The following is a 16,419-nucleotide window of genomic DNA, read 5'->3' on the forward strand; positions in this document are numbered from 1 at the left end:
TGTCGATAAGGATGTGAGAACAATATCTGAATAGCAGATCCGGAATGTATAATGTGTTCCCAGGGTGTTTGCACAATTGTTAATCTCAAAATATTATAACAAATCACAAGCTCTCAAATGATTGCAAATTACATTGCCGAAATATCCAATCACAAATGAAATTCTACTTGCACGATTTTTTTTTTTCTTTGGAAACAAGATAGACGACCGGAAAAGAAAGTCAATTACATTAATTAAGTAGTACTTGCACGATTTTATACTTTCCACAAAGCCTGTAACCCAAAGATATGGCAATTCTCTCACCCCTCATATCGTTTACACATTTCTGAATTTCTACAACAATATTTGTATTGTTATAACTTTTTCATCATAAACCAAAAATTAATTATATAACTCGGATCCCCAAAAGAACTGCATAATGGCTTTGTTAGAAGTAGGGGTGAGAAAAAAAAACGAAAAACCAAACTAATTGAAAAAACCGACCGAATCAAAAAATCGGTTAATCGAATCAGCCGATTTGGTGTTTTTAAAAAAGCAAAGGTAGCAGTTCGGTTTTGATTAACCAATATAGAAAATTGATGGTTAATCGAATCAGTTTGTTCGATGTTTTTAAAAAACCAAAGGTACCAATTTGGTTTTAGTTAATCAATATAGAAAACCAGCAGTTAACTGAACCCACCGGTATACATATATTTCTATATATTTTATATACATATATATTCATGTATATTATATATATTTATAGTATATGATATATTATTTATTATTTAAAATATAATATTTTATATACATTTATAATTTTTTATTATATATTTATATATAATTTATAATATATATTATAAAAATAAAACAAAAAAACTAAAAAAATGACAAATCGAACCGATCAACCAGTTAACCACTGATTTCAATTACTAGTTTTCCAAAAATTGGTAATACTGGTTCGATTAAAAAAAACCTACCGAACCGTGATCACCCCTAGTTAGAAGCAGTTTGTTTCTTGCTTTCTTTAAAGATGGACCGTGTTGAAATAAAGGGAGATGCTCTCATTGTTATTAATTCTATATTGGAGGTGTCTACTTCTTCTCCTCAGCAGACCAGATCCTTGATCATGGATGCAGTTAACTCCTATCCAAAGTTCTCCCCTTCTCGGTGCACTGTACCACCCCATGAAGTCTTGATAAAGTGGCGCATACATTCGCTCTAACATGCTCCTGTTGTCAAACATGTGTACACCTGGACTTTAGCTGCCAGCATGATCGTGGTAGCTATGTCTTCTGATTTGGATTCTCCATCTTGATTGATGCTCTGAGTTGCTGTTTTGTTTGCCTTATTTGTGTCAAAATGAAAATGAAGAAAAAGAAAAACTCCTCCAAAGACAATTCTTCCTAATTGCAGTCATTAAGGGGCCCACGTCTTAAAATCATATATTCGTTAATAAACTTTTCAATTCAACATTTTCAAAAAGATATATTGCTGAAACCTCTCCTCAAGCTTTTTACTGTTATTAAAATATTCCTTTAAGTTTGATAATTGCAATCATCTCTTATGAATTTTTTGACATAGTTGTAAGTAGACCCCTTTTGTTAAAATCCTATAACAAAAGACACGGAAAATGTCCAAGATACAACAAAAAAAAAATGAAAAAAGAGTTTAAAGTTGCAGTTTTACTTTTGAGTGATTGATATGAAAGGTAAATTTGTAATATAAATCAATTTTGGTAGAAAAGATTGAAAGAGGTTGGGGTAGGGATTTATATGAAGAGAATTTAAAAAATAAACATTTTAGTCAAAATAACTATATAAGCATTTTGGTCATTTTTGTGCCTCTTGTTATAATATTATACTTGCAACTGTATCAAAAGGTTCAGATGAGATAATTACAATTACAAAGACTAAAAAAAATTAGCAATGATTGATAACTTGGAGGGAGGTTTTATCAATGTAGCCTTTTCAAGATTCTAAAAAAATACCATCTTCAGTTATTATCTAACTGTAATTACAAATAAAACCTTATATTTTGTATTATTTTGTTTCTATATGATATAATATTTGCATTTATACTCTTTCTAAACCGAACCTAAAATGATAAAGAGATAATGAGAATTTAGTTGAGGGTAGGAATTTTTAGGTTCAAATTACAGTACGGGCTTTCCAGGAAGCAGCTCAATTAAGACTTAAGCATACGAAACGAACCCTGAGAATTGAAAAAGCAAAAAGAAACAACTTAACAAGTCCATGCATGTATCATGTATGTATGTATAGTATACAACGCGGAACTTCCCGACCCTGAGTTAGTCCAAGCCGACTTTCGTTGAAAATCCCTCTTTCCAAGTCTCTCCCTGTCTCTCTCGTCGTCCAATTTGAACGGAGTGCACAGGTGGGAAAACAAGAAAAAAGTGGTTAGGTATTAGGTTATTAAGAATAAGTAAGACCCAATAAGGAAAAGATATTACAGGAATTAATTAAATAAATAGTAATATAATAAAGCCAATAATGAAGCAGGAGCGACTTTCCTGACTGTTTCTACCTTCTACCTTCAGCCCTCTCCCCCCATGACCATTGCATGTTAGAGCCTTCTTCTCTGTTCTCTCTTCAAATGGAACTTTCTATTCAGACCAGTCAACAGCCTTGCTTCTTTTTCTTTTATAAACCCTATCGCCCTCCTCTTTCTCCCTCACATCCTTGGTCCTTCTCTTCCCACATATGTGAACTCCTTCAACTTTGAGACAGCTTCAGGTTCTCTCGTACCCTGATAGGAGAAAGCCCGTATTGATCGATTCCAGGATCTTTGGAGACGCACTGATTCTTAAAACCGGTTTCCAGCTCTTGATCTTATCTGGGTACGCTGAATTCCTGTTTTGTTTCCGTCTTTTAGATTACAGAGGAGTTTGGGTTTTTCTTCTCCGACGAAATTCTTTCTTTTTCCATTTCTTATTTTTTTGGGGGACAATTCCAACTGGGATCTCTACTACTGTAATAATCAATAAGAATCTTTCATCCTGAAACTGAGTAGGCCTACAGAGGGAACCATAAAATAAAGCCACAATCTACGGACTTCGGAATTCTCTCGTTTATCGACCACACCGTTCATCATGGCTAGAGTTTTCAGTCCTGTGCTGTTTTTATGTGTATTTATTTCTCTCTTCCTTTCGTCCTCTGCTCAAACCTGCCTAAGATATTCTTTCTCCAGCAACAGGCAGTTCAGTTCCTGCAATGATCTTCCCGTCTTGGATTCCTTCATCCATTGGACGTACGATGAATCATCTCAAACCCTCCAAATTGCCTACAGACACACTAAGGTTAGTTCCTCTAGTTGGGTTGCTTGGGCTATCAATCCGAGCTCGACGGACATGATCGGATCACAGGCTCTTGTTGCTTACCAGCATTCCAATGGCACCGTCCTTGCTTACACATCACCTGTGACTAGCTATAGTACCAGTCTGGCGCCGGGGAGTCTTAGTTTTACAGTCTCAAATTTATCGGCGACTTATGTGAACGAAGAGATGATAATTTTTGCTACTCTGCAATTACCCAACAACAGCTCCACTGTGAATCACCTCTGGCAAGTGGGTCCACTTAGTCGGAATACTCCTTCCATTCATTCAACCAGTGGAGACAACGTCAAATCCAAAGGAACTTTGAATTTACTTTCAGGAGGGGCAACAACCACAGAGAACACCACCACGACGGAGAACAACACTACAGGGAACCCTTCGTCCTCTGCTCAAGCCTGCTCAAGCTATTCCTTCTCCAGTAATACGCAGTTCAGTTCTTGCACTAGTCTTCCCGTCTTGAATTCCTTCCTCCACTGGACTTACGATGAATCATCTGGAACCCTCCGAATCGCCTATAGACACACCGGCGTTAGTTCCTCTAATTGGGTTGCTTGGGCTATCAATCCAAGCTCGACTGAAATGATTGGAGCACAGTCTCTTGTTGCTTACCAGCACTCCAACGGCACCGTCCTTGCTTACACATCACCTGTGACTAGCTTTAGTACCCGTCTGGAGCAGGGGAGTCTTAGTTTTGAAGTCTCAGATTTATCGGCGACTTATTCTAACGAAGAGATGATAATTTTTGCTACTCTGCAATTACCCAACAACAGCCCCACTGTGAATCACCTCTGGCAAGTGGGTCCACTTAGTCAGAATACTCCTTCCAGTCATTCAACCAGTGGAGACAACGTCAATTCTAGAGCGACTCTGAATTTACTTTCAGGAGAGGCGACAACCACAGGGAACTCAATCAGGAGGAGGAGGAATGTAAGTGATTAATTAGTTCCCTAAAAAAACTTCTCTAGTTATTTTAATCAAATCTCAAACTCTTGAGGACTAATTCTGGAACCCAACTGGATATCAGGTTCATGGAGTATTAAATGCCGTCAGTTGGGGTACGTTGATGCCTCTCGGTGCCATCATAGCAAGATACTTGAAGGTATTCAAGTCTGCAGATCCGGCATGGTTTTACCTTCATGTTGCTTGCCAGACTTCTGCCTACATCGTTGGTGTTGCCGGATGGGCTACTGGAATCAAACTCGGCAGTGATTCTTCCGGCATTGTGCATCGTGCCCACAGGAACATAGGGATCGTCCTCTTCTGCCTTGGCACTCTTCAGGTACATGCTGTTGCTCTATCTATTGTAGATGATGAACCAAGATGTTAAATTAAAAATCAAAACCTTCTAACAGATGCTTCTTGTCTTGTGTCATATATACAGGTCTTTGCCTTGCTTCTGAGACCCAAGAAGGATCACAAGTACAGATTCTACTGGAACATTTACCACCACTCAATTGGTTACAGTGTCATCATCCTTAGTGTCGTCAACATCTTCAAAGGCTTCGACATATTGGATCTTGATAATGAGAACTGGAAGAGAGCATACATTGGGATAATTGCATTCTTGGGTTTCAATGCTTTGCTGTTGGAGGCCATTACATGGAAGATAGTTCTAAAGAGAAGCTCGAGGAATTCTGAGAAGTCCCACCATGGAGCAAATGGGGTTAATGGATATGGTGCTCGGCCTCAACAGGTGTAGAGATAGAGAGAGATGCTGGCCCGATCTCTGTCTCTGTTTTCACAGACTTCTTTTTTCTTCTTCTCTGCTCTTTGATTTGATTTATAGTCATGTTGTAACTCCTCTGTATTAATTTGATTGCCTGTTTTATTTTTTAGGGTGGTTCTTATACAACCTATATATTCAGGGAGGTTGTTAGGCTAGAAGTAGAAGCAATTCTTTCTTTAGAGTATTATAGTTTGGGAACTCGGTGGAGATGCATGTATTTTTCTCTCCCTTGTGTATTGTGTATGCTCCATGTTGCTTTATCTAGAGGAATATTTCTTTTCTTTTATCAATTCCCATTTCCCAAATGTCATACTTTATATTTTTACATACAGAAAACTGGAATGCTCACTGGGTCACCCGTTCAATTGTCCAGTCCGGTCTAAATCAGACAACATTGATGGGTTGATGGGTTCTGTATATGTTCAATGAACATTGTTGAATTGATTTAAAATGTCATTTAACGGCTGATTAACAGCTAGTTAATGGTAGATACTGGATTGTCACATTTTAAAAGTTTGATATTGAATTGTCACATTTTAAAGTTTGGGAACCAAAGTGATACTAGACCCAAATATATGATACTAATCGAGAATTTTCCCTAAAACAAAATCGGGAGATGAATTAATATGGAGGGATCAAGTTACAATCTACAATAAGAATTTAGGTTGAGGTAAATGATACAGTTTTGAATTTCACATCTGTCTACAATCCTGGGTTTGGGTTGAAGACTTAAGTCATTCATCCTGTCTTAACAATTTGTATAAATACAAATATGTAGAGTGCAAAACCTTGCATTTTGTATATATTTGTAATTGTACTCCTCCCAAACTAAGCCTAAGCTTCCATTTCTGAAGTTTATTGGTATTTGACTCAACCAAGAGAGACACTTCTGAAGCAACAAGGAGAAGAAGAAAATGCATCCAAATAAATGTTTGTAGCAGATTCAAACGACTCCAAAAGACAGTAGTACACTATCACTAGAACAATTCATGTAGTTGAGAGTATGATGTTGATGGAAGAAGTAATGTCCCTTTAAAGTAGTGACCGGTGAGTGGTTTCCACTTTTCACATGGTCTGCAATAAAGGGAGGGGACCTAAACCAAGTTGCTATGATATTAATAGAAACAATTAATTGCATATATTTTAGTTTAAATTGATTGAACAGTTGAAGTGAAACCATGGGTTTGCCATAGTTTACTAAATCCATGAAAAAGACTGTTGTACAAAAATTGTAATGTTTATATTATATCTACAGTTTCAGAGGAGCAAAACAAACATATTTCCAAGATTCAATTTCAAGCTTTAGTGTACAAAGTTAAATGGAAAAACAGAATTCATGTAACCAACTCCATATATTTGGAAAAATAAGTCTTTTTCTGACTTACTGTTTATGTTCAAATTGGAAATTCCTGTGATACTGGAAAATTATTTTATAGTCAGTGATTTTGAATGAATCCAGTCGATTGGTTAATGGTTACCATTTGGATGATACCTTTTTTTTTTGCATGGTGAAGAAACTATTCATTCATAATTAAGCCAAAATACATTAGACGGGTCTACCATCTATTGGGAGGCTCTTGAAACAAATATATATATATATATATATACTTTTTAACATGCTGAATAGGAAATCCTGTGAATCTCTACATGTAGGTCCTGTTTGTTTTTCGGTAAGTTACTTATCCGGGTAAATGTAATTACATGGGTAAATTTTTCCTGTGCAATACTTATCCGAATAAGTGCATTTACGCATGTTCTTTTATTTCCTAGGTAAATAAGGTAATGACCATTTTAGCCATTAAAATCCATTATTAAAAGGGTCATTTTTGTCCCATTCAAGTGTTAGCAACTTTCCCCCTAGGTGAGAAAGTTATTCAACCACCTAGGAGATGGGTATCACTTACCCGGGTAAGTGGTACCCAGGAAAATAAAATTTTCCTAGTCCCCACCTAAATCTGAAAAATGAACATGAAATTATTGGTCAATCTGAGAAACATTGCAGTCCATACTATTATCATTCCCCAGATAATGCTTGAATCGCCATAAGGGAATCAGAGATGATCAAAACAGAGTATTAATTTGCCGCTGCAGGTTGCAGCCCAAGAGAAAGTCGATAAACTTAGGTTTAGTTTGGAAGGAGTACAAATACAAATATGTAGAGTGCAAAACCTTGTATTTTGTATGTATTTGCACAGTAAATATTTGTATTTATACTCCTTCCAAACTAAGCCTCTAGGGACAAAACTTCATATGAAATATTAATATTAAATAGTCACTAAACTTGAGGAATTACCTTTGGTTTGTACATCTGCATGCACTTCATTAGACACATATGAGCATGATTATCCACTCAATACGCTGTTTCTCTAATCTGTAAGTTGTCTCCAATTAATTGATCAATTTCAATCTTATTTGAAAGGAGTACAAATACAGAGTGCAAAACCTTATAATTTGTATTATTTTATATGTATTTGCACTGTATATTTGTATTTGTATTCTTTCCACACTTAGCCTCAGTTGCAGGTCTGCAGTTGTTTTGACTTTTGTAAGCATAATCGGCATCCATTATATTGCAACTATCAACTGTGTAATTATGTCTGTAAATCTAAAGGCAGATTTCAATTTCCCTCAAATTTCACAGCAAAAATTGAAGGCAAAGAGCCCTTCTAATTCTTTCAGAGTTTAAGGGTTGAAAACATGACAGATGATCATGATGCGTCACTTGTACACTAACAGAATTAATTGAAAAGTAATTAAATATTTGAAGTCTTGGACGATTTCTTTTCAGTATAATACGGTGGTTGCAAGTTGCAACACAGATACTAAACATGACACCGCACTTCTGGTTGGGAAAGCTGGATACTATTTTACATGTGAGTTATAACAACCACAAGGAAACAATGATTCATTAAATATTGACATATAATGTGTGAAACTCATTACGGATTCTCACTTGCCTGTAATGTATTTTTTCATATAAACTATTAAAGTGTGTATTTTTTTATGTATTTATATCTTATTTTTAGTTATTTCAACCCTAGATTTAATATTATTGATGCATTTGTGGGATTTGTAAGAGTTTCTTTAACGTATCCAAGCGTATCCATATCTTTCTACTATAATCATGCATATCCAAAGAGTATCACATATATGTGTTCAAGCTTATTGATATAACTAGTGGTTAAGCTGGCATGTGCATCGCACGTAAGAAATTTTTTTCATATTAATTACTTGAATTTTAGATATATCATAGTTAAGATAGAAATTGAATATTAACAAAAGTAATAATATGATTAAAAATAAACTTAAATACTTGTAGTAAATATGCATGTGCATTGCAATGGAAATTTTAAATTACAATAACAATTATTATTATTATTATTAAAATTTATATTCCATTTCTATCAAAAATAAAAATATTTTTTATTTAAAATGATGAATATATAACATTGGAAATGTTCCTAAATGTTTTTGACAAAATTCTATACTTTTCTTTTTTGTGTTCTATCTTTTTCTAAATATTTATTTTTTAATTATGACATCATGAGTTTCTTTGATAAGTTGGATCATTGACCCATAGTTTGAATAGGAAAATAGTTTTGCTTTTGGATCAATTTTAAATTATATACTCCATCTACATTATATAAATACTTTTTACTTATCACACTTCTTTCTTGTTTGACATAATTAATATATAAAAATTTATGATGTGAGAAAGACATGGTATCAAAAGAGTTGTGACCAATCAAAATCCACCCATGAATTTTGATAAATAACATCTAATTGGCTACCATGTTTTTTATATCAATTGATTGGTAAAAAATTTAGATATCATATCTTTTCAATATCATAGTCAAACCCAATTTTTATATATTATTTTGATTACATGCACTTTTTTATTACTTTTTAAAAATTTATTATTTAACTATCCTATTATCAATTAATCCATTGGACCCAAATCACTATCCCACCACCCAAAAAGAAAAATAGTATGATTTCTAATTTGACATTAAATTTTCTATTACATTTCCATCATTGATAAAAGTTGTCTAATAAGACTACAATCAGTCTTAGTTTAAATCTGAATTAAACAAGAAAGAATACAGAGAATAAAAGAAGAAGAAGAGAAGAAGAGGAGAAGAAAAAGAGAGAACACGAAGAGGAGAAAACATTTAGAGAAGAGTGTGGGTCATAACTGAGATTGTCGCCCCACTCAACCATTTATATTAATGATTTTAAAACAAGGTAAAAACTAGTATTACCCCTACTGCTTACATAAGCTGTAAATAACAGAAAATAACTACCAACTAATCCAACTAGCATACTAACAACAATATAAAAAAGACATGCAACAATGGGGGTCACATTATTGTTCTACATCTCTACACTCCCCCTCAAGTTGAGAGTAGATATTAGTCATTCCCAACTTGCATAAGTCAGACTCCAATTTGGTCTTTGTAACTGCTTTAGTGAAGAGATCTGCAAGCTGCATATTGGTAGCGATATATAGAAGACATACTTCTTGAGAAGCAGCTCTCTTTCTGATAAAGTGTTGATTCAATTCAAAGTGTTAATTCAATTCAATATGCTTAGCTCTGTCATGTTGTATTGCATTATGGGCAATGTTAATAACTGTCTGATTATCACAATACAGCATCAAGGGCTTCTCATAAGCAATACCCAGCTCTTCAAATAGAGATATCAATCATAACACTTCAGCTACACCATTTTCCAGAGATCTGTATTCAGTTTCAACACTTGAGCGAGCAACAACATTTTGTTTCTTCTCCAAAAGAGAAGATTTCCTCCTACAAAAGTACAATATCTAAAGGTAGATCTCCTATCATCAATACACCCAACCCAATCAGCATCTGTGTAAACTTCTATTTACATGTGACCATTATCCTTGAAGAGTATACTTCTACCTAGACATCTCTTCAAATAAGCCAGTATCCTCTCAACTGCAAGTAGGTGAGTGGTTTTGGGAGAATGCATATACTAGCTAATAACACTAGTTGTATAAGAAATGTGTGGTCATTAAGGCAAAGATAGAGTAGTTTCCCAACCAATCGTTGAAACATAACGTTATCTTCAAATGGCTCTCCACCTTCTACACTGATCTTATGATTTTGTTCAGTAGGTGTGTCAGTAGGATTAACACCTAGCTTCCCAATTTCGTCTAAAAGATCAAGAACATACTTCCTTTGGAAAACAAAAATCCCATGTTTAGACTGTGTTATCTCAATGCCCAAAAAATAGCATAGTTTTCCCAAGTCTTTGACATCAAATTCTTGATGAAGTAGTTGCTTAAGAGAGTCAATCTCATAGGTATCACTCCTTGTCACTACAATATCTTCCACATATACAGCAAGTAGAGTTAAGGAGGAATCCATTTTCTTAATAAAAAGGGTGTGATCTAGTTGAGCTTGCAAGCCAAATTTTTTAAGGGCTTGTCTAAATCTATCAAACCAAGCTTTGGGAGACTACTTCAGTCCATATAAGTGCTAGACAATTTTGTATGCCCTTAGCTCCAATCAGTTTGATGTACTTATGAAATTTATTGTAAATGAATAAAGTACATATTTGATTCATGTTCTTGTGGTATATTTCTGTGTAATACCCTTAAATCGGACACTTATAAGACTTGTGTTGGTTTAGAACGCTGACAGCCAGTGGGTCAGTCTGGGAAGATCTACCCTAACAAGGCTGACACTGATGTGCCGTCAAGTCGGTTGGGATGGCCTGTCTCAGCCACCAGGATGAGACCCGAGGTACATGCAATGTAGGATTAATTGAATATTTGAACCGGACCAAATTTCCAACATTGCCCTGGACCTTGGAGATTGATGGGCAAAACTGAAAAGTTACACCTGACCCCTAGACTCGAGTATGATACTGCACTAGGTGTCAAATTGGGTTGTATTTGATATGCCAATCAGTGAGATCCTTAGCGGGGTCAAAACCTGGGTATGTTGGGACAGTTTGAGAATTCATCTGAGTGGGCGATCGTAGTGACAGGATCATCCCCTTTGTCGGACAAAAGTAATGATCGGGGATGCACTCTCTCTGATGGAAACCAAGACTACCGGCAACCGATTTCAATCATCGAGATTTGTTTTGCAAAATATATTTTATATGAGATATAAAAGTATATATATAATATGGTTTCCAACCATTTGCAAAAAGGTTTTAATTCCCAGGATCTATGTGAGTAGAGAGTGCAGCACTGTTCCTTGCAGCCGAGGGAGAGGTCCTCTCTTGTCAGACAGTGTTTGATCATTATGGGCTAAGAGGTTAAGTGTAAGACATTGAGGATAATACCTGATCGGCTAATCTTGCATCTGCCCACAATCCCTGTGTGTTACAAGGTGGCTTGGCCCAGGGACCACTTAGGGTAAGTGTTGGGCCCATAGAGCCGATGTAATGGGTTTCAAGGGGTGCACTGTCCATAACAAAGGCTAGGTTGAACCCATGTGGCTGATGTGTATATCAATGTTTGGGTCCCACGCCATACAAGGAAGCCCAACTGGGCAGCAGTTTGGAAGGCTAAGTGAGCACATAATCTTATTGGGCCTAAAGCCCATTTCGAATTGGGCTGATTTGATAAGTTTAATAAGGGACAAATTCTGAGATTAGATTAGCAGATAGGATTGGGTCTTAACTCTATCCACTCAGAGAGTCCAGATCTGAATTACATTTAGATCTGGAAACTTCCTAATAGGATTAGGAGGGAGCTGATCTAATCTGTAGATAAGATAAGGGTTTACCCTTACCATTTAAAGGAAATTCTGATCCAAATATGATTTGGATCAGCAACTTCTAATGGGATTAGGAGCTGATCCCTTTAATCTTATAAAAGGAGGGGGCGGCAGCCTTTAGAAGATATGAGATTCCCATCCTCTTCAAAGCTGAAATCACAGAAGAAAGAATTCAAAACCTCTGCAAAAATTCTTTCTTGCCGCTGCCATATCTGCCAATTCGATCTCCTATTGCCAGTAGGAGTGATCAAGATTGGATCTTGATATCAGTCCTTTGTGGAAGGACTGATTGGAAGTAGTGCTCATGTGCCATCCAGCTGATTCTTGCGAAGGATCTTGTTCTTTTGAAGAACACTGTTGATTCTGCTCCATCCTACACCGCGCCATCTTTAGTGGGAGCAGTTTTTGGTTCCTTCCTTGGGTGTGAACACCTCCATTGGGAGATATTGTTTCTCCGTATCAGGTATATCCCTCTCCTACTACTTTTGTTCAGATCTGGTTCGGTTCTTGGTTCAAGATTGATCCTTGAAAAATATGATTTTTCTAAAATAGGGAAATCAATTCTCGGTATGATGGAGAAAAATTTTTGAAATTTGCCCATTCTATTCCGCAAGATTCGGTCGTCCATATGATGGATATCTCATCCCTTCAATAAGGCCTTATTAAGTCAACAAACCTTATAACTAGCTTCTACACTATAAAATCTAGGGGGTAACTCCATGTATACATCTTCTTGCAAATCACTACTGAGGAAGGCATTTTCAATATCCATCTGAAACAATGGCCATGAGAAATTAACTACAATGGATAGTAAAACTCTAATAGTGTTCATTTTTTCTACTGGTGCAAATACACATCTACATTATGTTTCATTGTAATGTAACCATCAACATTATGTTTCATTGTAAATACACATCTACAACCAACTGGTTTCTTCCCTTAAGGATGATCAACTAACTCCCATCTATTGTTCTTTAGAAGAGAATTCATGTTTACCTTTATTGCATCCTTCTACTCAAGTACTAACAAGGCTTCCTGCATTGTTTTGAGAATGAAAATAAAAGCAATAGATGCTAAAAAGGACTTATAGGATGGAGATAAATGATCATAAGACAAAAATTGGGAAATACAATGAGCTATAGATGAGGTACAATGACGCTTCCCTTTACAGACTGCAATTGGAAGATTAAGATCATCCAATAGAGGAGGAGAAGGTTCAACAATGGAAGGTATTTCATTTGTAATGGGGGATAAAGGAATTGTAGTACCTGGATCTGGAGCCGATGAGGAAATTGGAGTTGGCCTGGACTACTGATGACCGAAATCTATCTGCCTCCACCTCCTGTGATACACCCTCAAATCTCGACCCCTTTGACAACCCTCCTCACTACACTCCCCTTCAGTGATTGGGATAAGTAAGGGGATTTCTGAAGAATGAGACCCCATTTCACTACTCTCCCTTTGAGAAGAAACTTTAAGGTAATAGGGTACATCCTCAAAGAACATGACGTCCATACAAACAAATTGTTTCCCAGTGATAGGTTTATAGCAATAATATCCCTTTTAAGTTTGTGCATACCCAAGGAAAATGCATTTTGATGCTTTAGGATCAAATTTGGAACAATGAGGCCAAAGGATCTGAACAAAGCAAGTACATCCAAAAGTCTTAATGGGAATAGTAAACATCTCTTTATCAGGATATAATAGGGTAAATGAATATTTCATGTCTATGACCCATGAATGAACTCGGTTAATGAGATACACAGTTGTATGAATAGCATCTCCCTAGAAACGTATAAGTAAATTGGAGTTGAGCATAATGCTTCTAGCCACTTCCAATATATGTCTATTCTTCCTCTCAGCAACCCAATTTTGCTGAGGTGTATGGGAATGGGTGCACTGATGAATAACTCTACAGTCAAGGAAATATGAAACCAATGGTTTTGCAAAATACAATTTAGCATTGTCGGATCTGAAAATTTTGATTTTGAACCCAAAATGGGTCGAAACCATCTGATGGAAGATCCGAGTCAAGGTATGAACCTCATCTCGAGAACACATAAGGTAAGCCAATGAAAATCAAGTATAGACATCAACAAATACCAATAAATATTTGTATCCTCCCATAACAGTGATGTGATGTGGTCCCCAAACATCAATATGCACAATTTCAAAAAGAATGGTACTTCTTTTATTGTTCAAAGAATAGGTTGTTCTATAATGTTTTGCAAGTTCACAACATTCACATTTCAAACTATACATCTGAACTAACTCAAAGAAACTGTAAAACAAACTCTTCAAAGACCTAAATGATAAATGCCATAACTGATTAAGCTAGAGCATAATCTGACTCACAGATTGAGAAACAAAAGACCTCCCAACTTCACTATCTTCTCCATGTGAATTCCTTCTAAGTAGATAAATTCCATTCATCTCACGGCCAATCCCAATCACCTTCTCATCTCCAAATTTTAAAAAATGCATCGATTAGGAAAGAAAGTCACTGAAAACTTTTGACCTTTTAGTAATGCTACTAACTAAAAACTAGTTAGTACTAAGTTTAAGAACATGCAAAATTGAAGACAGAGAGATGGCATTAGATAATTTAATGTCTCCCCTATTAGAAATTGGAACAAGGGAGCCATCAGCAATAGACACTTTGTCTTTGCCAGGAAATAAGTAATAAGTAGTAAATAGTGAGAACCGGCCAGTTATGTGGTCAGATGCACCTAAATCTATAACCCAACAAGGTCCATTGTTACCTAAGGCTATAGCATGATATGTTGAAGTCCTTGTACCTGAATGAGCAAATGCTAAAGTGGGAGTAGTAGATGTTGTAATTGGTGGTTGAGATGGGGTTGTTGAATTGCCAATTTCACTTTCCAACTGAGCCAGAGCAGCTCAGGCAGTAGCCAAAGTATGTAGGAATGTGGCTCTTGTGCTGGATGAGGGTGCACCATCAGTAATGATAGCCATATTAGCATTCCCCTTTTTTCTCTAAGCTTTGTTGGAATTAGATGTGGATATAACTTCCAACATGTGTCTTTGGTATGCTTCATTTTCTTGCAATATTCACATACTAACTTCCTCTTATCCTCTTTCATATCCATCTCCTTGTCACCCTCAAACTTTGGTTTCACTACTGCTAAGACTGATTTCGTAGGTTGATATTGCAATATATATTTTCTCCTACTTTCCTCATTGTGCACTAAAGAATAAGCTTGAGACAAGGTCACACTTTCCCTGGTAAGGAGTTATTGCCTCACAATGTCATATTCTGAATTCAGACCAAGTAGGAATTCAAAAACCTTATTGGTCTCAACTTGTTTTCTGTAGGTTTGTGCATCCCTCTGATTTTCCCACTCAATTGTCTCTAGGTGATCAATTTCATGCTACAAAGATTTCAAAGTACATAAGTAAACTAAAATTGGTTTCTCCTTGCTTAAGATTGTTTACTTCACATTTTATCTCATAAGCCCTAGCAACATTAAGTGGTTGGGAGTAAGTTTCTTTCATGATGTCCCAAATCTCCTTAGTAGTTTTTTCCCATTTGACATATGTTGGGTTTTCCTTGGTTGGTTCCTTTACATTTCCCATCACATAGCTCAGTTTTCCTCTACCCTCAATAGCCATAATGGTTGACTAAGCCCATCCCAAGTAATTTGATCCATTAAATTTGATAGTGGTAATCTGAAATGTGTTCTCAGTCATGTTTCTAGTACCATGAACCCCAAAAACACTTTCCCCTTGATTTTTAAACTGCATTACTACCACCTCTTTCAAGAAGTTTATCAAAAGTAAACCCCTTTAATGCTAAAACATAAGTAATTACACCTAGAAATTGCTAACAACTGACCTAGAAAGTTGAAATAGGTCTAGAAATCACCCATAAATATTGGAACATGCTTAATAATCTCCTAGAAACTAATATCACTCAATCTAAAGTACTGAGACAGGTGGTGTGTTTGAAAGCGCGTCGTTAAACACTCTGAAACACCAGTTTAAACATTTATAATTTTTTCCGTTTCTCAAACAATTACTAACGTAGTAAATGGGTGAGAATGGATCGTATCCACAGGGAAGCAAGTGAAAAATTAATATCTACTTAGATCCGGACAAGAGAATGCAATCAGGAATGACAAAAAATACGAAAATAAAATTTATTATTACTGAAATTAAATGTTTTGAATTTAAACAAAATAATAAATAAAAAAACCAGAATTTAATAAAGTAAGGAATCAACAAAGGAAATAAAAGAAATAGATAAAAAAATGATCCAGAATCCAGATCCAGTGGTGGTATCTACAAATTGGCCAGATAGCTTGCAAAAACCCCTCCTGACAAGAATCGGGCGTCCTTCTTTTCTACAACCCTCGAACCCCTCGAGACACCTTACCCTTGAACTAAACAAATTCAAATATGCAAAACAGAGAAACAAACAAGAATTAAATCTAAAAGATTGCAGAAATAAAAATAACAGAAAAGAAAATAAAGAAAAGAAAAGAATGGTTGATCAGATCAAGTGGCCGTAGTTGTAGAATGGTTGAACAGCTTGTAGAAACCCATTCTGACAAGATCTGGGAGTCCTCTCCTTCTACAAC

The 16,419-nt window shown here is 35.9% G+C and overlaps 1 protein-coding gene across 1 annotated transcript; it reads left to right on the forward strand.

The window, feature by feature from the left end:
• Positions 1–2,447: 2,447 nt before the first annotated feature.
• On the forward strand, positions 2,448–5,350 carry LOC148875129 (cytochrome b561 and DOMON domain-containing protein At5g47530-like). The gene is made up of 3 exons (XM_088966663.1): positions 2,448–4,261; positions 4,359–4,613; positions 4,716–5,350. The coding sequence occupies exons 1-3, from the start codon at positions 3,092–3,094 to the stop codon at positions 5,031–5,033; spliced, it is 1,743 nt and encodes a 580-aa protein (XP_088822789.1). The 5' UTR covers positions 2,448–3,091; the 3' UTR covers positions 5,034–5,350.
• Positions 5,351–16,419: the final 11,069 nt, after the last annotated feature.

The sequence above is a fragment of the Nelumbo lutea genome, chromosome 1, assembly GCF_056320005.1.
Source record: "Nelumbo lutea isolate HS-2025 chromosome 1, American lotus-T2T, whole genome shotgun sequence".
Classification (NCBI taxonomy): domain Eukaryota; kingdom Viridiplantae; phylum Streptophyta; class Magnoliopsida; order Proteales; family Nelumbonaceae; genus Nelumbo; species Nelumbo lutea.

Bases quoted from the DNA above. Each gene is read 5' to 3' on its own strand.
- LOC148875129 (XM_088966663.1), top strand. From the start codon at position 3,092: ATGGCTAGAGTTTTCAGTCCTGTGCTGTTTTTATGTGTATTTATTTCT. The intron at 4,262-4,358 runs GTAAGTGATTAA...ACTGGATATCAG, and splicing joins CAATCAGGAGGAGGAGGAAT to GTTCATGGAGTATTAAATGC. The intron at 4,614-4,715 runs GTACATGCTGTT...TCATATATACAG, and splicing joins TCTGCCTTGGCACTCTTCAG to GTCTTTGCCTTGCTTCTGAG.